Source organism: Amblyraja radiata, chromosome 29 (assembly GCF_010909765.2).
Source record: "Amblyraja radiata isolate CabotCenter1 chromosome 29, sAmbRad1.1.pri, whole genome shotgun sequence".
Classification (NCBI taxonomy): Eukaryota; Metazoa; Chordata; class Chondrichthyes; order Rajiformes; family Rajidae; genus Amblyraja; species Amblyraja radiata.
Window position 1 is genome coordinate 33,251,358 of NC_045984.1, and position 23,615 is coordinate 33,274,972.

Consider the following 23,615-nt stretch of genomic DNA (forward strand, 5'->3'; position numbering starts at 1 on the left):
TGAGTACACTTACAGTAAGATGCCCAGACGCTTGGTAAAACCGAGTGCTAGGCTCTCCTGCACTGTGAGGTGCAGCGAGCACCTGCCCGCACTGGCTATTGACCACTTTGATTTAGAATTATTATTAACACAGTTATTATTTTTAACAAACGACCATGAGGACATTGGTGGCGATGTGTTGCTGCTGGGTGGTGCTTGGTAGATGGGGTGGTGTGGCCGGGCAAGTGGAACGGAATGGACTGTGGAGGCAGAAGATTCAGTGGCAGAACAACGGCCAAGTGTACAGTTTACTCAACAGCGGCGCTGCTTACCGCCCGCCGACTCACCGCAGCTGGGACCCGCAGCAGCAACAGCAGCAGCAGCAGCAGCAGCAGAGCGTGTACCTGAGCGCGGCTGTGGAAAGGAGCCGTCCCCAGCCATACCACCGCGCCCCGCTCAACGCGCTGCCCCCGGCCAGCGAGCCCCGGTACCCGGCGCGTCCCGGGAGGACAGCGGCGGCGGCGGCCCGCGGCTTCCACGGACGCCGGGCTGTCAACTTGACGCAGGGAGTGGCCGCGGACGGAGGGAGCCCCCGGGCCGGCTACAGCCCAGTGTACCCGGGAGCGCAGGCGGACGAGCCGCGCCATCCCTCCAACCGGAACAGCGTCTTCTACAACTTCTACTCGTCCTGGCCCGCGGGACGACGCACAGGCGGCTCAGCCACCCGCTACTTCCAGCAAGGTGAGACCCACCCCCGTGGGGGCAGTGGGCTGGGGTAGGGTGGGCTGGGCTGGGGTGGGGTGAGATGGCGTGAATTCATTTTTCTTCTAACAAGCATGAAGGGAGTCAAGTAACAAGGGGTTCGCAGGGACGGGGGCGTTTTATAACCAAAAGGACACAAATTGCTTCAGTCAGATGGGTCCCGAACCGGAATGTCCCATGTCCATGGAGAAACAAGGAACTGTAGGCGTTGGTTAAAACACAAACGGACACAGTGCTGGAGTAACTCAGCGGCTCAGGTAGATATCTGGAGAACATGGATAGGTGAAGGTGATAGGTCTGAAGAAGGGTCCTGACCTGAGGTCAGCTATCCATGTTCTCCAGCGATGCTGCCTGAGCCGCTGAGTTACTCCAGCACGTTGTGTCCTTGTGTGTAAACCAGCATGTGCAGATTCTTGTCTCAGCGTCTTGTAACCCTATCCTGAGCCCGTGACTCGAGGTAAAACACAAAGTGTTGGGGTAACTCAGTGGGTCAAGATTCCAGCTTCTGCGGTTCCTCGAGTCCCCTGAGGTCAAACGCTGGCCGCTTGTTGTCCCCCAATCATTCACCCAGGCTCGCATTTTCACCCGGCATTTGCTGTGTGTGGCTGAACAGTCTGCTCATCCGCAAGTTTCATGAAGATGTTAAGCTGTGTTAAGATAGAGACACAAGAAACTGCAGATGTGGGAATCGAACAAAACACAAAGTACGGGAGGAACTCAGTGGCTCAGCCAGCATCTGTAGACGGGAACGGACAGACGACGTTTTTGGTCGGGACCCTTCTTCATACTGACAGAGAAGCTGGGGTGGGGCAAAGCCTGGCAAGTTTAATTGGCAGATGGGTGGAATATTAACAAGGACAAGGAGGGTGTAAGAGGGGTGAAATGTAAAGCCAGAGGGAGAGTTGTGTGGGACGGGGAGGGGAATGATGAAAGGCGTGGAGAGAGGGGATGTTTCCATGAGTGGGAGAGTCTAGGAGCACACGGCACAGCCTCAGAATAAAGGGTCATATTTACAGAAAGGAGACCAGGAGGAATTTCTTTAGCCAATGGGTGGTGAATCAGAAGAATTCATTGCCACAGACGGCTGTGGAGGCCAAGACATTGGGTATTTTTAAAGCAGAGATTGATAGGTTCTTGATGTCAGGGGTAATGGGGAGAAAGCAGGAGAATGGGGTTGAGAGGGAAAAATAGATCAGCCATGATTGAATGGCGGAGCAGATTTGATTGGCTGAATTGCCTAATTCTGTTCCTATGTCTCACAGTCTTACGGAACGCGAAATGGGGGACTCAGGATTGGGGAATGTGTGTGGAATGGAGAGGAAAGGAGTAGGGTGATCATGGGTAGGTGGGAGATGGTGGGAGAAATGGGTGGGCTGAGATAGCTGATTCATTATTGTTCAGAACAATTACTATTAATAAGAGCAGTGGGCGGTGAAGTTGGCCAATACTAAGTTGAGAATGAATTCCTCCCTGACATGGCTCAGATTATTGATGTCAGGAAAGTTGCCTGGTTCTGCACGGTGTGAAATGATATGGAACCGACTGTTCTAGTAACATTTAAACATGTTTTTTTTAGTGCCGGTAATCTGAATTAAAACAATTCTGGCAAATATGATTGTTTATCAGGCATCATTGTTTGAATTCTTTCCTTCAATAAATCCAAAAATATGTTATCACTGCCTGATTATGCCACAGGAGAACTAATCTCTGATGTGAGAGCAGATAACACAGCGGGGTATGGTCTCCATTTCAATCCTGTTGCCTGTCAGAGGGCAACGACTGATCCCACCAAGTTCTGGCCAAAACCGGCACAAAATCAATCATATTGAGGATTTCTGTTCACTGCCCAACTTCATCCACTGGGGCCATGCTGCATCACCATTGTTTTTGTGTCTTGGCTTTGGAGTTTGCCACATATAATGAGCCAACCAAATCAGTCTCACATCTGATGTGAAATGCCACATGTGAATCTGTAGCTTCCCCGTGAAATAGCTTTGAAGAGAGAAATGTAGACGAGGCAAGAAGCTTAGAGGGAGAAGGTTATGACGTTTTGTAGCAATATCAATGGCGAATGAAAATGACATTTCAATATACTCAAAGGATGAGGAACGTAATTAACAGAATAGCATTGCTGGTTTACAATGTCCTAAACAAAACCAAAACACAGTATGGATTATATCACGCATAAATGGATCATTTCAATCTGAAATGGACTTGAATTATGATATATCCAATCAGTCTGAAGAAGGGTTTTGGCCTGAAATGTTGCCTATTTCCTTCGCTCCATAGATGCTGCTGCACCCGCTGAGTTTCTCCAGCATTTTTGTCTACCATATATCTAATCAACTTGAATTCAAAAATTAACAACTGCAGTTTCATTAATATGTTAAACACAAAAAGCTGGAGTAACTCAGCGGGTCAGACAGCATCTCTGGAGAAAAGTATTCCTGGTGGCGTTTTGGGACAAGACGTTTCTTCAGATGTCACCACGTGCTCTCATTACTCAAGCCAAACACGTTTTCTTTCATTCATGAAACCAGGTTGTTGCTGAATACTGACATTCCCAGCCTGTAGTTTACAACAACAGTGTAAATGAGTCATACAGCACAGAATGAAGCATTCCATATCCAGCAGATCAGTTATTACACTTTGCTCACGGAAATGACACAAAGGGATGACCAGTTATCCTGTTTATTGTGTGAACCGAGGAATGTTAGTCAGTTTAGAAGAAGTGTTCAAACACACATAGGAAACTTATTATAAACCTTATAACAATTATTGGATGTCAACAAATATTATTGGAAGGACAAGAGACTGCAGATGCTGGAATCTATAGCAAAAAGAAAGAGAGTTGTTGGAGGAACTCAATGAATCAAGCAGCATCCATGGTAGGAAATGGACAATCAATGTTTCAGGTCGAGACCCATCGCCTAGACTGAAAGCCTAGAGAGAAGTAGCAAGGGTAAAGTGCAAGAGGGGGCAGCAAATGATAGGTGGATACAGCGAGGAAGGGCTGGTTGGCAAATAACAGTTAGTGTGAGGAGAGAGGGAGGGGGGGGGAGGGGAGAGGAGATAGCGACAGAGGCTGGGTGGTGATAAGTGGAGAACTAAAAGCTGGAATGGGAAAGGAAAGAAAGGTGAAGAATGGAAGCAAATAAGGAGGGGTGGTGGCAGATGGGAACAACAGCGAGAGTGGATCCAAAGTTTGCTGAGGAGGGGAAATGGGTGATGGAAGGCTGAGGTTAAGGTGGGAAGACAGGATGTGAGTGAGGGAAGATCAGGGTTGTTATGATCATGTTGAAGCTGGCGGAAATGTTGAAGAATGATGTGCTGGATGTGAAGGCTGGTCAGGTGAAAGGCAAGAGCTAAGGAACTCTATCCCTGTCCTGTCTGGGGGGAGTAGTGTTGAAAATCCACCCCAACTCTCCTCAGGCTAGGATGTAGATGTAGAGGAGATATGGGTGTGGATTTGGTCAACCAGAGTGGGGTGAAGCTTCATTTCCTAAAAACAAGAGAATATTTCAGATGACCTGGAGAGTAAAGCCTCATCTTGTGAACAGATGTGGTGGAGATGTAGAAACTGAAAGGAATGGTGTCCGTATAAGAGACCGGCTGAGAGGAGTTGTAGTTTAGGCAGTTATGGGAGTGGATTTGTAGTGGATATCAGCAGATATTTTGTCTCCTAGGAAAGATTAAGAAAAGGGGAGAGAGGTGTCGGAATTTGAGGGCAGGGTGAAAGTTAGTAGTAAAATGTGATGAAATTGATAAGTTCCACGTCGGTGCAGGAAGCGTTAGTGCAGTAGTCAATGTAACATAGATGGGTTGGGAGAACGGTACTGGGGGAGGCTTGGAACAAAACCTGGTCCACATAAACAATGAAGATGCAGGCAATTAATGTTATTTGTCAAGTTGAAGTTAGAAGTAACTTTCCAGTGATGCACTAGAAAAGTACTCAACTGAAAGCCAGGCACCACATTCACATTATTTGGAGCCAGCTTTCCACTTCTCCACAATCCTCATAGAATAAATTGGTAAGATACTTCTGGATTTAATGATCAACTAAAACGATTTAACATTGTCCTCTGTTAGGTTGAACATACACAAGGGTGGGTCATTACATCCCTGAAATATCTATTTGCATATTGGGACAGAAGAAGTGTGTAATTTTATCTATGGTTTCATTGAAGAAAAATAATTTGCATCAGTTATAGGCAATATCTTCAGTGACTGATGGACACATTGGTAGATTATGTAAGATTTTTGGAACCTCAAAGTGACTCTACTGATACTGATGATATCAGTCTGAAGAAGGGTCTCAACCCAAAACGTCAGCCATTCCTTCTCTCCAGAGATTCCTTCTCTACCTATCCCGCTGAGTTGCTCCAGCATCTTTGGTTTAAACCAGCATCTGCAGTTCCTTCCTACACGAATGATATATCTTGCAGCCAGTAATGTCAAAATTCCATTGATTTAGAAAAGATCATTCCAAAAATGTTTCTGCTTCTTTTCTAGGTCTTCCAGACTTGGTTCCTGATCCATATTATATTCAAGCTTCCATATATATCCAGAGGGTACACATGTATGCACTGAGGTGTGCAGCTGAAGAAAATTGCCTCTCAAGGTATAACGCACCAACTCTAGTGGTCAACTATTATGATGACAGGAAGGATCAGACATCACAGATATAAATCCTTTTCAGATCTCATGAGGAGTGCTTGTGGCTTCTCAAGTTACAGATTCCATATATTTTATCAGAATGTATTGTTAAAACCATAGATCAGATTTATGATATTGTGATACCTATTACAGATACATGCACTTTGAATAATTCATTTTGGTTCCTCCTCTTTAAAACAGAAACTTTTACTTGAGTGTTCTCATGCCAGGGTTTAAGCATTTTCTTCCTCTAGTTGATCATCACTGTTGTGACGGATCAGTGTGATGCGTGAGAAGCAGTTTTAAAAAATATCTTTGTTATTCTACCTTATAGTAAGTTAGGTGGGCTTGGGTTTTAGATTTGATTCATGTAAATTCATTACTGTCCTTCCATAGACAGTATGTAGAAACAAGGAAAGCTAGTTTACTGTGGAAAGACACAAAGTGCTGGAGTCTGAAGAAGGGTCCCAACCCGAAACGTCACCTATCCAGGGATGACCCGCTGAATTACTCCAGCTCTTTGTGTCTTTTCTTTGATAGACAGTTTTAAGTTGAGTTGAACCTTCTGCTTATTCGCATTTTATTTTTCATTTTACTGTGCTATTGAATATTCTGAACATTGAATTGTGTGAAAAGTCAATGGAGCATTGTTAGGAAGTTGACTGTAAATTGTTATATTTCATGCATTTACTTGAGGAAAATCTCTTTGGTCAAAGGGCAAACAATAGTTATTAAAAGTACAGAAGTCTCTTGGGGCCCTGTGGCTATATATATATATACACACATATATCTGAAGGAGGGTCTTGACCAAAACGTCACCCATTCCTTCTCTCCAGAGATGCTGCCTGTCCTGCTGAGTTACTCCAGCATTTTGTGTCTATCTTCTGTTAAAACCAGCATCTGCAGTTCCTTCCCACACACACACAGAAAACAATAAATATCACAAATATACAAAACGAGGGACAGCCCAAAGCTTTCAGCAAATTTTGCTTGGATTAACCAGTCTTTTTTTTTTAACCCATACACTGTGATATTATGCCATTAATTAATAAAATAGAAATGAATATGGATGGTGCAATTCCAAAACATCCTGCTGTCGATCTTCATTTTTGACATGACGGTGTAAAATGGACCTCAGTGGATTTACAGCCAATTGTAGCTCACCACCTTCTGCCCACCACAATATCTGCCCATGAATATCAGTAGTGGAATATTAACATTTTTAAATAAGCATTAACACCTATTACATGCATACTTAAAAAATGTCAACTTGTACACCCCATGACAATATTTTCTTCTCTTTTATTTTTATTGCGCTAATTGATATTTTGCAACAGAAAATCAATTCTTAAAACTTGCCTTCACTCACTCTGCTAGTCTTCACTCCCTTCCCCACTGTGCACAGATAGAGGAAAGATTGGATGAACACGCATGACATACTGAACAGATTCAAAGAGCTATTGGCAATGATTTAGACAGGTACATGGATAGGACGGGTTTAGAGGGATATGGGCCAAACGTGGGACTCATGTAGATAGGACATGTTGACTGTTGTGGGTAAGTTGGGCTGAAGGGCCTGTTTCCACGTTGTAGGACTCCATGACTTTGGTGAAGGCTTTGAAACACAAGAAACAAGGACCAGAAAGGCACAGAACAAATAGAAGAAATTGTGTTGGCAAGCACAACACCAACATAAAAAACACCTGTCTGGCAATGTAGTAGACTGGGAATTAGCAGTTATGATTGGCATTAATTGTGCATAGCTAGTATTTTGGTTTGGCACTGACCAACATAGCTGAGTATGGTGAACTAAGATTGATGGCAGCTCGTTGCCTGATGGCCAAACCAAACCCAACTTTCCTTTTCCAAACCTTGCGAAAGTCGATTACAGAGGTTGGGCACCCAAAACTGAACTCACACCAGTGAGCTTCATGTGATGGGGCAATGTAAAAGCATGTAAAAGAAAACATGCTTAATCTCTAGATGTTGTGTAATAAATTTATTTTCTTTCTCTTGCTGTTTTTCCTGAATTTTGATGTGTGGCTGATTTAAATATGGATGGTGAATATTTGTCAGCTATTCATAAGTTCATAAGCCATAGGAGCAGAATTAGGCCATTCGGCCCATCAAGTCTACTCCGCCATTCCCCATCTCTGGCCTTTGTCCAACTATCTGCTGATCAACCACCCCACCTGCGTTCATTCACCTAGTACTTGCCAGGCTTTGTCCCACTCCAACCTCTCGTCTATTGTTCTTTTCCACCCCCCTGTACAATCACTATTCAGCTGTCTAAGGTGTCACAGGTGAATTTGATCGCCTTCCCCGTCCTCCAGAGACAGGGTAAACAGAGGCCCTTTCTGTCCTTCAGGTGGTTAAAAGATCCCATTTTAAAAATGAGGCAAATTAGCCCTGTGCCCACGACAACAGTAATTCAACTGACACTTCTAAAGTAGTTTAATATTCATAAATCTTATTGTTATCTCATTGTTATTTGCGGGTGTCATTGGTACTTGTTATCCGTGTGTGGCTTTGTGATTGTGTTTCTCATATTACAACTGTTTCATTTATTTCGGAAATGCCCGGGGAATTATAAAAGGTGCTTTCTTCAGCGATTTAAAACAGCAGTATGAAAATGGCTCATCCCTTTCGTAATCTCGTTAAAGTTACTGATCTCTCACTCTGTGGGATTTGGAACATCAAATAGCTAATAAGACTAAAAACAGGTGACACAGAAGTAATTAGTTAATGTTTCTTTTGAGCAAAGATTTTAGGAATGTTATCCATACTGAGTGGCTGGTTATTTAAGAAGGCTTGTAAATTCCTACTTCAGGACATTTGGATGCATTTGTATTAACTGAGCCAAATCTCACAAATGAAAGAAATAAATTTCAGGAATTGTATATTCTTCACCATGCCATGTTTTTGCCAGGTCCATTACATTCCAGTGAATTATTTCAGTCTATAACTTGCAACTTTTCTGTTGTAGATAAAAACTTTTTTTTTTCTTAAAAGAGTCAAGATGACAAAAACCGTGTTACTAATCGAGACACAAGGAACTGCAGATGCTGGAATCTTCAGCGACTTGAAAAGTGCGGGTCAGACAGCATCTGTGGAGGGAATAAAATGGGCGACATTTTGGGTCCATATCCTTCTTCAGACTGATTGTAGTTGGGGGAGAGAGCTGAAAAAAAGAGGTGGGGGAAGGGCAAAGCTGGGCAAGTGATAGGTGGATGATGATCGTCTAATCCATACTTAATCTCTCTAGACTCTAGTCTGCTAAAAATCGTGTTGGACTTTAGTAATAATTTTATCAAACTGTAATACAAAAGAGTAAAAAATATAACTCAAAACAAAGGACCATTTGGCCCAAAGTTTATGGGTCGGCACGGTTGCGTAGCGGTCGAGTTGCTGCCTTGCAGCGTCAGAGACCGGGTTTGATCCTGACTACGGGTGCTGTCCGTACAGAGTTTGTACGTTCTCCCCGTGACCGCATGGGTGTTTTCCAAGATCTTTGGTTTCCTCCCACACTCCAAATTATGTATGGGTTTGTAGGTTAATTGGCTTGGTGTGAATGTAAAATTGTCCCTGGTTTGTGCAGGGTTGTGTTAATGTGAGGGGATGGCTGGTCAGTGCAGACTCGGATGGCCCAAGGGCCTGTTTCCGTGCTGTATCTCAAAACTAAACTAAAATAGATATTCAAAAGACCAACCAGATTCCACAACCCTGCCTTTTCACTAAATCCTTTTGATTCCTTTTTCAAAGAAACGCTGTATTCCTTTATCAAAGAATGTAACGCAGAAAATTATAAAAGGAATTGCATATTCCTTTTCGCTGAACCGTTTTGATTGCAAACAACAAATAGCCACAAAGAGTAATAATGATGCAAGATTAACCTAGTTCTTTGCAGTCAATTGATTTTAATAAAGGTGGAAGTAAGTAAAACTGTGCTGACATAACTCAGCAGGTTAGGCAGCATTTCTGGAGGACATGGATAGGTGACGTTTCACAGAGTGCTGGAGTAACTCAGCGGGTTAAAGCAGCATCTCTGGAGGACATGGATAGGTGATGGTTTGGGTCAGGACACTTCTTCAGATGGTAAGAAATGTGGCTGGCATCAGCATGTCAGAGCTGAGGTGGGGATTGCGAATGTCTAGTTCTAAACTCTGGTGATCATAGTTAGTTGAATGACTGACCACTGCTCACTATCTATGAGTCTTTGAGCCCCTATGGTCGAGCTTTAAACATACAGTCCTGTAGCACAACAACATTTAGGTAAGACAGCAAAAGAAGGAGGAATATTACATGGCACAGTATTATTGCTGGAGATTAAACATGTTTTCTGAAAATAAAAGCATTACCTCATCACAGTTTGTTCATTGTGTGTTCAGATTTTTATGTCTGACCTCTTTAATTGCATTTAGTGTGATTTTGGAAAAGCAAACTTAAGTTTGTTTTGGCCATTGGCAACTTCCTTTATGAGTCAGACTTGGTCTACAATGATCTAAATCTATTGAAGTAGAGATCAGCAAGCCGTTTTAAGTCGGTAGCCACATATTATGGTGCCTTATAGGCTACATTCCTAAAACCTTTGCTCATTAGAAATGCAATAACCAATTCTTCATGCATCACCTAGTCTTACAATGTCTTTCTATATAATGGACCAAAGCCCATCTGTGGAAGATCAGTAACCTAAGAAAAATAAAGTGGAAGATAAGAAATGAGCCAATTAGACTGCTTTGTCAAAGTGGTGCTTTGTTTTAAATTCTTGTACAATGCACCCTTTATAATTCCATCATACTCCCAAAATAATTCTAGGCCAATGTAACCCTGTGTATTTTGAAAAGATAGTCACTAAAATGCATATGTTGCAAACAACAATGAGATTTATAATAACTGTTATTGTGCTGGTGTTAATTCATTGATATTTGTTGACGTAGCAAAAGGAAACCCACCTGAAGTCCAGACAAGACGTCCATTTAACATTTCATTTGAAATCTTGTCTTTCCGCTGTCAGGTTAGCACGTAACAAAAGTCAGGTTAGCACGTAACAAAAGCTTTGCACTGTACCTCGATACATGTGACAATAAATTAAACTAAACTCAATAAGTGCATCTCCGAAGTCCAATGTGAAAGAATGAAAAGATGTTAGTGGAAGCTATTATTCCCAGCATCATATGAAGAAGTCCAATGAAAACCCTGGGGCCTCTTGTTTCTGTGGCTCTCTCATTTGTAGTATTTGAGACACAAAGCCGCACTCGGCCATTCTGTGGTTCAGTGCATTTGTCTACAGTGGAAAGATTTTCTGCAGAATTTGTGGTTTGATTGCAACATAATGTGTATAAAATACTGCTATATGTGTGTATACTGGCCACAAGGGCATTTACCTTCTCAGCGATCTTCTAGACCACAAGTGCTTGCTGTTTCTTAAAGCCACGAACCTCTGGCCAAAACCCCAGTCTCAACTGCAAATGATCTTTGTAGCTGCTGGCTTTGCCTGAATATTGGGAAAGTAAATATGATTATAACAAGATATTGTGGCAATGGATTGAAAAATAACCAACAGTTTTATTAAAATGAACAACTATGAGAATGTTACTTTCTGAGTAACATGTGAACGAGTCAAGAAAAAAACATACTTTTACCAAATTAATTCTGTTTAGATCGACACCAATAATGAGGTGAATCAGGTTCCTGTTCAAATAAAGCAGTACACCTTTTATAAAAAATGGTTTTCTCTGTATACCCATTTCAGTAAGACACGTTAGTACTCTGGTTGTGGTAGGATGATTCAGCAGCCTGATAACAGCTGGGAAGAAACTGTCCCTGAATCTGGAGGTGTGCGTTTTCACACTTCTATACCTTTTGCCTTATGGGAGAGGGGATTGCCATATCAGACAATTCAGTTGTATTCAGTAGGGGGTCATTATCAATTTCTATCAATTGATTCCAATGGCATCCAATTAAATGATTCGATTCACCAGATAATTGATCGGAACATTAGCCCAAGTATGTTCAATAATTTCTGAATGGGACACTGGGATTCTCAATCCAAAATCAAAATGTCCTGTCTTTCATTTATGCTGTGTCTCATGCGTGGAGAAATTAAGTTCTTCATGTTTTGAATTCACATTCATTAGAAAAGGTTAAGAACTTAACCATAAAAAAATGTCCTTGTCCAATTCTATATGTCTACATCTGGATGTTTCTGTAACTGGCTACAGTTTCAGTTCAACTTCTGGCATTTCAGCTAAGTGAAATGAGATGGTTTTCAAATACTTGGCTCAAAGTTAATCCTACTCAAATAACAGTTCCATATTGGAAATAATTCTGTGCTTAAAGCATGTCTGACTCTTTGCCTCAGGTCAGCCTATGGCCCCAGAGTAAATGACCTCAGCGTTAGGGTACTCCTAAGGTTCCCACAAAGAGTCAAGAACCAAGGAACTGCGGACTTCCTCCCCAACAGGCCACAACATACCTGGGAATGGCACAGCTGTCACCAGTAAGTATGCTGAATGTGATCCCTCTGCTATGTATGGTAGTGATTACGTGTTACTTGAACAAGGAACTGAACAAATCTGAAGAAGGGTCTCGACCCGAAACATCACCCATTCCTTCTCTCCAGAGGTGCTGCATGTTACTCCAGCATTTTATGTCTACCTTTGTGTTAATTAAAATGTGGCTTGCTTCAACTTTTCTATTTTGCTATCTTAAACTTTGGAAATCACTAAACCTGTTCCATTTCTTATTTACACATTACAGTTCTACTGACTGGGAGCAGGGCTTTCTGGGTTGAAGATCAATTGGAAGTCAGTATTTGTCGAGCCACGTGTTACCCAAGAATTGGGTGCTTTATGTTCACTTGGATCACTCTCTTTATTATTCTTCCTGGATCCATAATGGAACAGTGTGTGACTGCAGGAGATTTCAGCTAAGTAGTTCATGCAGGGTCAATCAAAATGTATTCTTTGAGATCAAATATATCGCCATTTCAGTGAGGTCCTGCCCATTGTGCATTAAATCAAGAACTTTGGTATTCTCATCTTTACACACTTATGAAGATAAATTATATTTCAATGTTATGAACATTTAGACACAGTGAACTAATAAAAAGCAGCAGTGTTCATTTTAGCAGCAAAGCCAAGGTAGTGCTGGAGAGATAACAAGTCTTGTTGTCCACAGACGAAGAGAACATGCCAAGCTCTGGGTAGATTTCAGTTTCATACTTTTGTACTTTCTTTGTACTAAAATCACACATTTTGCAAAACTGAGGCATCAATGATTATTAGATTAGTGAGCACAATGAAAAAACCCTCTCACAGTCTCTTATTCATGGATCCTCTGAACTTTGTCTTCATTAATTACTTTGCCAGTTTTTATTTCAATGTTCTTTTATTCATTTTATTTTATTAATTATGTTTCTGTAGCCCTCACTACTGTGGTTCAGTTTTCTATCATGTTCGTTGCTCCTCGCTCAGATAGGCTGCCATGGCTCCTGCAGTTGCAACTTCAACATCAGCACAACTCGAGGATCTAGCCTCGACCCCATCCTACTTCTCATCTGCACAATGCATCTCTGTGACATTGGACAACACATTGTTGGTTTCGAAGACACAAAAAGCTGGAGTAACTCAGCGGGACAGGCAGCATCTCCGGAGAGAAGGAATAGATGACGTTTTGGGTCGAGACCCTTCTTCAGACTGGTTAGGGATAAGGGAAACAAGAGATATAGGCGATGATGTAGAAAGATAAAGAACAATGAATGAAAGATATGCAAAGGGTTTCCACATGTGCTGATAACACCCAACTCCACCTCACCATCTCTTATCCACCTCCGCTGGTGTTAAATTATCAGACTCCTTGCCTAACATTCAGTACTGGATGTTATAGAATTTCTTCCATCTAAATGTTTGGAAGCCCAAGTCATTGTATTTGTTCTCACTAACAAATTTGTCCCTTTTACTGGCAAATGTCTGAATCTGAAACCAATTGTGTGCGACTTTGGTGTCATCTTTGAACCCAAGCTGAACGTTGCACCTCTAAACCAGACCATCACAAAGACTGCCTGGTTCCACCTCTGTAATACTAGCCACATCTGCCTCAGCTCGCCTTCTGCTGATACCCTTACTCATGTCTTTGTTGTCTCTAGATGGATATTCCAACAAACTCCAGGTCTACTACTCATAATCTACCGTGCTCACAGCTTCCAAGGCCAAATTATGTAATTGGCTCCCTAGACCTCTCTGCCAGTCCTTCCTTATTTTTACATGTTGTTTCCATGCTGTATGACTCAAACTATGACATATAAGGCCAATCAGCCATTGAGTTCATGCTGACTCTGAGAATAATTCTATCACTCTGATTAGCTCATTTAAGATCTACATCTTTGAACAAACGCTGCCTTAATATATTTTGTAACGTTACCGAATGTTGTTTACTGCCACCCCCCTCCCCCCTGTAAACAGCTTGTGATGGTCCTCGATAATAAAGGTGCCATATAAAGGCAATTCTTGCAATTGAATTTCTTCCACTTTAGGCATTATCACAGCATGGATCAGTTTAGCCATTATGATCTGTTGGAGACAACCACTCTGAGGAGGGTGGCTGAAGGACACAAGGCTAGCTTCTGCCTGGAGGACACTACGTGTGACCCTGGTGTCCGAAGGAGATACGCTTGCACAGCACATACTCAGGTAAAGTGATGCAGACAACTTGTTGATTGCGTTGACTTGGAATACATCAATTATTGGATACGGTGTAGGAAGGAACAGCAGATGCTGGTTTAAACCGAAGATAGACACAAAATCCTGGAGCAACTCAGCGGGACAGGCAGCATCTCTGGAGAGAAGGAATGGGCGACATTTCAGGTTGAGACCCTTCTTCAGACTATATCTCTTGTTTTCCTCTCCTCTGACTAGTCTGAAGGGTCTCGACCCGAAACGTTTGTTATCATTATCGGATAGTTATTGATGTTTGATGGTAACAAACAATCATGTTCGTCTGGTGTGTTGAGTGTCATCTACCACACGAGGTAGTAACAAATTATTACAAGATAGCACTCTTTTAAAGAAACAGTACATTTCCCTCATTCTCTCACTTTGCTTACCTTGATCTTTATGGACCACGGATAGGAAGTAGTCTATAGAGGGGGCGATAAGGATTTTTGTTCACATCCTCTTACTCAGAACAATGTCTCCATGTTACAATATCAACTAGATATTTAAAAAATTACCAATTGGGTTTGGGTAACCAGGAAAACTGACACCTATCCATAGTGGCATTCAGGTCTTCTTAAAGAATAAAGTCACGGCAAAAGAAGCAGTGGGCAGGTGAGGAGGCATTGCAGTGATCCAGGTGCACTGCATGTACTGTTGATGGGAGAAGAATGTACAAGAATTTTCAAGATGAAATTGGATATATAATTGAAAAGGGAAATCTAGGTGGTAGGATAATGAGATGGGGAATGGGGTTGAATTTCTAAATGCTTCAGCAAACACTAAGGTGCACCTCCTCCAGTGTTACTGTGCTTATGAGGGAGAATCCCGGTAGTTTATGTCACAACTGTACCTCCAGCTTCATTGACAATAAGCCGATGTCTATGTGTGATACCTGCTATAGATTCAGGCTGTTTTTGAGTTGCTGGTATTTGTACTCGGTGGGAGACAATATTGCGGAGGGGTTATGTTGGGACTGAGTTGCAGTCTTCACTAACTTTCCAGGTATGCACATATTGGTACCAGATTTCAAACAATGCCTTTCCAACCTGCCTCTTTTCACTCGACAGTAATTCTGTAAATAATATTTGAGTTCTTATTTTGTGTACTTTGAATTCCTTCCCACTCACCCAATAACTTCAATTTACATTGCTTGAGGTTGTTATTTGATCTGGGGTGCTGTTGAAAGGGGGCTGGCATTTCATCAATTTGAACGTCGTTCATGTATGAACTTGAACTGTGGACGCAATCTGAGTTAAATTTGATTCAACTCTCACCCAATATATGCTGACATGTAGATGCAACCTCAAAGCAGGAGCACGGTTGCAGAGTAATCAAGAACGTGGGCAATCCAGGGTGAATTTTCCCCTTCTTCCCTTATTAACGCCTTGCTCCTCACATCTCCTACCTCTGAGCGCTACACACCTAATTGAGACCAGAGGTTTTTGGCCATTTTTTTTTTTTTTTAAACATGAACCCTAGCCCAATTATTTGTGTTTTAACCAATTAAATATTCACATTTCCTAACAGGGATTGGGACCAGGTTGTTACGATACATACAACGCCGACATCGACTGTCAGTGGATTGACATTACAGACGTTGTTCCTGGAAACTACATACTAAAGGTACTGGAACGTCGGAGGTTAAGGGGAGACACGATAGAAGTATGTAAAATTATGAGAGGCATAGGTTGTGTAGACAGTTAGAACCTTTTTCTCCAGGGTGGAGATGTCCAACACTTGAGGGCATAGATATAAGGTTAGAGGGTGAAAGTTTAAAGCGGATGTGTGAAGCAGGTTTTTTACAGAGAGTGGTGGGCGTCTGTGATGCACTGCCAGGGGTGGTGGTGGAGGGAGATATGATAGTGGTGTTTAACAGACTTTTGGATAGGCACATGGAAATGCAGGGAGTAAAGGGATATAGATTATTTGCAGGCAGATGAGATCAGTTTAGCTAGGCATCATGTCCATCAGATCATAAGTGATAGGAGTAGAATTAGGCCATTCGGCCCATCAAGTCTGCTCCGCCATTCAACCATGGCTGCTCTATCTCTCCCTCCTAACCCCATTCTCCTGCCTTCTCCCCATAACCTCTGACACCCACACTAATCAAGATTCTATCTATCTTTGCCTTAAATATATCGACTGACTTTGTCTCCACAGCCTTCTGTGGCAAAATTCCACAGATTCACCACCCTCTGACAAAATAAATTTCTCCTTACCTCCTTCCTGAAAGAATGTCCTTTAATTCTGAGGCCATGACCTCTAGTCCTAGACTCTCCCGCTAGTGGAAACATCCTCTCCATATCCTCTCTATCCAAGCCTTTCATTATTCTGTACGTTTCAATAAGGTCCCCCCTCATTTCTCTAAACTCCAGCGAATATAGGCCCAGTTCTGTCAAATGCTCATCATATGTTAACCTACTCATTCCTGGGATAATTCTTGTAAACCTCCTCTGGACCCTCTCCAGAGCCAGCACATCCTTCCTCAGATATGGTGCCCAAAATTGCTCACAATATTCCAAATGCGGCCTTACCAGCGCATCAGCGAGCGTCAGCGAAGGCCGGTTCCTGTGCTATACTGTTCTATGTTTAACCATGTAATCAGCTCTACCACTGTGACAGTATCACTAAAACAGGATTAGAAGCACACGCTTGTCTGCAACATATTGTATTCTCATTCCCGCTCCCAATTCTCCAAATTTACAGGCCTTGCTCTCAAGGAGACAACATCACCTTGTTGTCTTTCTTTACTCTCTCTAAGAGTCTTTGTTTCTATCTTTGTTTTATCTGTTCTAATGCAGCCTGCAGGACTCTGAACATTTCTCACATGCTCCGGTTTATTGTCCTAACACACACATTAATTGTGCTCATGTCCAGATCTGTTGGACCATCGATAACAAGTTTAGTCCCAGGATTTCTAAACGACTCGGATTCCTTCTTTACTATCTTTGGTCTAGGTATATTATTGTCATGTGTGTACCAAGATGCAATTAAAATAGTTTGTTTGCTTGCTATCCAGCCAAACCACGCTAACATGAGTACAATAAAGTCACTCACAAGTATTACAGTTAGTGCAAAGGGAAACATTCCAGAGTGTAGAATATAATGTTGTATCATTATAGCTTTACAGTTGCAGAGAAAGTGCAAATATATTTTTTAAAGCATGGCCTGTAGTAATGAGGTATTTTGAAAATGGGGACTACACCCTAGTTTATGGCTGGACCATTCAGTAGTTTGATAACAGTGGGGAAGAGCTGTTCCTAAATCTGGTAGTTGGGAAGAAGCTGTTCCTGATTATGGAATCTGACGCTGTTCCTAAATCTAGCTTTTGTCCTTCCTGTAATTCTTCCTTTTCAAAATCCACGATCAACTTCATCCAATAATAATTTACTATTTTTAAATGTTATTTTTACGATCCAGGTTTTTCAAAAATAAAGTAATTTAAAACAATTGTTTAAACTAGGCAATTTAACAGGCAATTCATTTCTTTGTCATTTTATGGTTAGACTGCGGTTAAAATGAATTCTGATTCTGGGGACTTCAAGTTGGTGTTCTTGTTTGAAATGCAAAATGCAAACGCAAATAAAATCTATTAAGACATACATTTCTGGTTTAGAAAAATTATTGCAGTATAGACAAGCATAACATTAATAAGTGCAGTAGACAAAATGAAGAGAGGGTTAAGTGGTTAAGGGTTGTTAGTAATACAACTTTTTCTTATTGTTCCTGTCTTTTAATATTAAAAACTGTAGAATTATGTTTTTAATAGTTAAAGGAAATTGTTTATAATATATAACCTAACTATGTTTTAGAGTATATTAATATAGTATGGTTCTGTTTCAGTTTATCAACTGGTACAAATGACATTAGTCAGCAAAAGCAGAATGAAATTTCGACGAACAAACTAGCAATCTAATAATGAAGCGGGTCGAGAGTTTAGGAAAATTATTTTTATAGATAAACTGCTCTAACTGACTTCATATTCAGGTAACTGGATGAATTACACTCTTGTCATTAGCTCCAGTCTGAATGTTGCAAGTTTGGAGATCTGTGTGTATTGGGGAAATGTGATTTCAAAGTGCACTTTCTGTTTCTGCTAAAAGTCACTGTAGACTTTTGATTGGCATTCACAAGTTGCTGTTGTCTCCTGGACTTGTGGTGTGAGGAATTTCACATCATCCGTTCACATTTCTGCCTGGTCAAAATTAATTTAACAAGAGGGTGGAAGCTTGCCAGCTCTCTGTGTTTAAATTGTTTCAGTTTCCTTTCCTCTCCTCAAGGGTTGGATTCTAGCTCAGATGTTGTCTGGACTCCCAAGTGTTGGCTCATCAAAGCTAAGCCTGGCTAGTGATTGTTGGCAGGTTATTAACCCTGCTGGAAACCCATTCGAGACTCATTTTGTCCTCATATCACATCCATGTGTAATTGCAGCTGCAATCACTGGATGATGATCAGAAGTCAGAGCCCTGGCTCATATTTATCTTTGTATAAATATTTCTCCATTTCTGCCCACCCCCCTCCTAACCATCTGCTCTTAGCTAAAATCAACAAAGGAATGCCAGGACTTCACCGAGTTGCGCTTTGAAGCTCAGCATAGAATAAGCTGGTCTCTATTCTTGGCCAAGAAAGTTGATGATCCCTACCTGATTTATATACAAAAGCAAACCTTTAAGATTTCTATTTTGTGGATATGCAGAAACTGCCCTATATTTGTCACCAGTGCTCCATTAAACATGCAGATATAATTTCAAAGATTAACAGATTGTTGGATGTTTAGAGAATCAAGGGATATGGGGATTCCAGGAAACAGGAAAGTGGTAATAAGTTAGAAGATCCATCTAGATAGAAGAGCCATAGCCTCTAAATTAAAGGACATGCCTTTAGAAAGGAGATGAGGAGGAATTTCTTTAGTCAGAGGGTGGTGAATGTGTGGAATTCATTGCTACAGAAGGCTATGGAGGCAAAGTCAATGGAGATGGAGATTGATAGATTCTTGATTAGTACGGGTGTCAGGGGTTATGGGGATAAGGTAGGGGAATGGAGTTGAGAGGGAAAGGTAGATCAGGCATGATTGAATGGTGAAGTAGACTTGATGGGCCGAATGGCCTAATTCTGCTCCTACAACTTATGAATTGATGAAGATCAGTCTTGATCTTATCAATTGGCAGAGCAGATGCAAGAGGCTGAATGGCCAACTCCTTCTTCTATTTCATATATCTTTATAACGTGTGCCTGAAATTCCCACGAAAGCCTCAGTGTATGGAAATTCCTGTCCTAATGCTCTTTGTCAAGATGATCTGTGACAGACTGTAGCATGCTCTGTGAAAACTGTGGTCAATTTCTTCATGAGGGCAAGCTGTTGTTCTTAAAGGTTGTTCACCCCCTTTCCTTAATATATTGTACAGCCATTAAGTGGGGGTTCCTCACACAACTTCACTCCTTGACCTTTTGCTGCTGCTGTCCTTGCAACCAACAGTGAGCATGTGGTGTCCATATAGTGGTGTACATAGCTCACTACCACAAGTTCCCTCAGCTCCTACACCATGTACTGTACTGATATTTCAACCCGCTTTGTGTTCAATACAATTTCTAGGATGTGAACTATGATTGATTCTTCTCAAACTAATTCATAAATTTATTCTGCCATTCCTTACCTCTGGGGACAGTGAATTGGTGTCCAAAACACATTATCTGTTTTTCTGTCTGTAAACATATGACAATTGAATGGTTCAATCATCACTATTCTAAAGGATTTCTTCTTATTCTGCTTTGGAAACTTTCTCATCTTGTTGCTCTAAGTTGCACCTCTACTTTCATAGACATGGACTTGCTTGGCTGCAAAGGTATTTGAGTTTAGGTAGTACAGTTCCGTGTTGGCTGCCTTTTGCTGAGGCTTGCGTTCTGAGAATGCTGGCCCCAGTTTGTATAAGATATTTCATGTGTGATACCACACGCTGAGAGTTAATTTTAATTGTAAGACCTGTCTTTTAGTTTAGTTTAGACATACAGCACGGAAACAGGCCCTTCAGCCCACTGAGTCCACGCTGACCAGTGATCCCCACATATTAACACGATCCCACACAAACTTGTGACAATTTACACTTTACACAATTTACACATACCAAGTGTACAAATCCAAGCCAATTAACCTACAAACCTGTACGTCTTTGAGTGCGGGAGAAATCCGAAAATCTTGGAGAAAACCCACGTGGTCATGGAGAGAAAATAAAACACCGTACAAACAGCACCCGTAGTCGGGATCCAACCCGGGTCTCTGGCGCTGCAAGGCAGCAACCCTGCCATCGTGAAACTTATTCAATTGTTCTCTCCATAGATTTGACAGAGTATTACATGAATGACTGATGAACAACTTGCCCAGGTGGTCTGACTGAGTCCACTCTGAGTGGAAGCATTGCTGCTAAGCCTTGTGATGCTGACTTTCCATCACATCACCAAGCGTTGGTTAAGGGTGGAAACTTTGCCTATCATTCACATTTTAATGCTTGTCTCATGTATAGCATCGTTCCAGAAACAGGTTAGTTAATTTGAGAACCAGAGGACATAGGTGAGGGGGAGAAAGATTTAATAGGAACCTGAGGGGTAACTTTTGATATGCAAAGGGTGGTAAGTGTATGGGGCAAGCTGCCGGAGGAGGTAGTTGAGGCATGGACTATCGCAACGTTTAAGAAACATTTAGACAGGTACATGGATAGGACAGGTTTAGAGAGATATGGGCCAAATGCAGGCTGTGGGACTAGTGTAGATGGTGCATGTTTGTTGGTGTGACCAAGTTAGGCTGAAGGGCCTGGCTCCACGCTGTAAAACCTCTTACTCTTGCAATTCTTCCAATTGGTGTTATGCTTGGTTTGTCGCCAACTGATCTTTGGCGCTGAATGTTCTAAACATTGTGCTTTAGAATTTTATGCTAGTAATTCTTAAACAATTCATATTATTCCCACTGTAGGTTTCAGTGAATCCAGGATTCTTGGTACCAGAGTCAGATGTAACAAACAATGTGGTTAGATGTGATATCCTTTATACTGGGAGCTATGTGTCAGCCAGAAATTGCAGAATCACAAGGTATGTGTTGGTTGGTTAAATTGCATGGTAAGCCTCTTGTGCTCTGAATCTCAAGGCCGAACAAGTTGCAAATGGGACTTATTTCTGTGCATCTAGTGTAACATTTGAAAATTTGGGGCAGAGGTAACTAAATGTCCCATTATGTTTGTGCCAATATCAGTTCTCCCAGAAGAACTTTTAATGACATTTTCTTGTTCTCTTTATTTTTTTACTTCACAATTCATATTTCAATCCATTTACCTGTGAGCCTCCAGAAATTCAATGTCTTGTTGTCCACAGCCTTACTGTTGTAAATGCTGCATTGTAAATACATTTGTGTTAGTACGTAAATGCCAAATTCAAAATTGAGCCCATCATCTTCCTCATAGCATTTTCTGGGGAAATCATTCTTTAGGTGAGGATCGAGGCCAATCTCAGCAACCTTTACTCCAGGGTTATTTGCGAGCTGTTTCTGTGCTTTTGAAGCTACGCGATGTTGGCTGAGCTGGGATCCAACATTCTTCCCTTTCTTTTTGATTTGCAGTGTATATACAAAGCTGGTAGGAGGAGTATCAATTCTTCATGTAGTAAAACTAAAAGATGACTATTTTCTTCTTGCGTATGGCGTGCACAGCCTAAAGTTGTAGGACAACTTGAAAGAAGATTACCAGGTTCATCTTCCTGTGTGGATTATTTTTACTTGATAATTGTACAAAGTGAAGTGATTGAAATTACTGATTTTCAGGCCCAGATTGGTTGTCCTAAAAACCTGTTGGTGTTGCAGTTTAGATCTTGGCTCTCAACAGAAGTAGTAAAAATATTGATACTATTAGTGAATAGTCTGAAATTGCTTCTGTTTTTATTTCTAATTCAGTTATAATATTGTGACATTTCTCTCAACAGATTCTAAGGATGAGACCCAATGGCTGGAGTCATAGTTGAACAGAAGTGTGTACTACGGTCTCCAGCTTTTTGCCTCTTTAGTTTTGTGTTTGTATTTAAGTTTTATGGAGGAATTTGGCAATTTTATATGACATATAGATGTCAACATAGAATACTTGCAGGGAGGGAGTTTTGTGCTAATTTTTATATAATTTTTGGTTTCAAGAATCATGATCTATATTGTTTTCTGTTTCTCCTCTCTTTCCTTCCTGGCACAATTCTCCCTGTGATGTTAATAGTCACAGAGAGTTTGTCTTTCTGAGTGAACAGAAATTTTAGCAAAATTTATTTTTCTTCAACGTCTGTTTTTTCTGCAGTTCTATGAAAAGTTGCCCGGTAACTAAATGTTTATCATAAAGGCCTAACTATGCATTTTCAGGATTGCAAGTATATTTAACTTGCTCCTTTGTGTTTCCATCCCGTTATTCAAAGTGGCACATGGAATCAGGAACCCAATGTGTGGCGAATATCAAATGCACTATGGTAAAGGAACCTTGTTGGCCAGCTGCAGTTCCCTACCCATTGCGCTCTTGGGTTTAACTACAATATATAGGGCACCCACTAAAAGGTGTTTGGATATTTCCCTGCAGGAAGGAGCCATGGAAATAGTGGCTATCATAAAACCAAACTCAGTATTGAAGTAGTTAAGAATACAAGTATTTTTTGAAGTTAATGTTCACTTTGTGTGTTTCATTACACAGAGCACTGAGATATTTTTTGTTAATGTATGGATTATCATACCTTCATTAATGTGATCATAATTTCTTTATGGCAAGAATTCAACTTTACATTGAGAATGCCATATCCTATATCCACCTCTGCAAGCTGAGTTTAAAGCCATTTTTCTTCTAGAAAGAGGCTGAGACGTCTACAATTAAATGATCAAATCTTGGACAGATTTTGTCGCCATCTCCAAAGATATTGGCAAGCGCACCATATATTTTGGTGGTATGAAGTGGTTCCTAGATTTTAGCAATGATTAATTTAATACCTTTGAGGTATACATGCCAATTTTGCCACCCGTTTGCAATCTACTTGGTGTTAAAATGAGGGTTGGTGCTTCCTAAAGTTATTTCTTCTCCTGTACCCCTAAGTATTCAAACCATGGTTATATACCACATCACACAAATGTCATGTTCATCCTTTACATTAAACAAAATTATATATGAACTATCCTTTTATTTGACAATTTGCTCACTGAATTCTTTAAGAATATCCCTTCTTTATAAAGTCTTTTAAAAGAAAGTTTGTCTTAAATGTACTGTTCATTAAAAAACACATTCATTGTTGTTATTCCATTGACCCCATGACTGGGACATTGAACAGAGAACATAGAATGTAGTTTTCCCAGGGATAAGTTTGAAGTGAGAGTAACAGTATCTCACTTTTCTGAAATAAATTGTTATACCTCTGTTATTTGTGGGAACACTATGGGAAATCATTTAAAAATCTAAAACCTACTTGCCATTGATTGTTTTATGAAGAATGTTATTTCATGTTTCA

General features: G+C 41.1%; 1 protein-coding gene across 2 annotated transcripts; it reads left to right on the forward strand.

The window, feature by feature from the left end:
* LOC116989665 (protein-lysine 6-oxidase-like) lies at positions 1–23,357 on the forward strand. Of its 2 annotated transcripts, XM_033047260.1 has the most exons (8): positions 2–493; positions 551–720; positions 5,254–5,362; positions 11,759–11,896; positions 13,931–14,087; positions 15,639–15,734; positions 21,076–21,191; positions 22,074–23,357. In XM_033047260.1, the coding sequence occupies exons 1-8, from the start codon at positions 156–158 to the stop codon at positions 22,078–22,080; spliced, it is 1,131 nt and encodes a 376-aa protein (XP_032903151.1). In that variant the 5' UTR covers positions 2–155; the 3' UTR covers positions 22,081–23,357. The 2 variants fall into 2 exon arrangements, with proteins under 2 accessions (XP_032903150.1, XP_032903151.1); XM_033047259.1 differs by having other exon boundaries at positions 1–720.
* The last annotated feature ends 258 nt before the right edge of the window (positions 23,358–23,615 follow it).

Coding starts and splice junctions, on each gene's coding strand:
- LOC116989665 (XM_033047259.1), top strand. CDS start 156: ATGAGGACATTGGTGGCGATGTGTTGCTGCTGGGTGGTGCTTGGTAGA. Junction 721..5,253: donor CACCCGCTACTTCCAGCAAG/GTGAGACCCACC, acceptor CTTCTTTTCTAG/GTCTTCCAGACTTGGTTCCT. Junction 5,363..11,758: donor GAAGAAAATTGCCTCTCAAG/GTATAACGCACC, acceptor TCTTTGCCTCAG/GTCAGCCTATGGCCCCAGAG.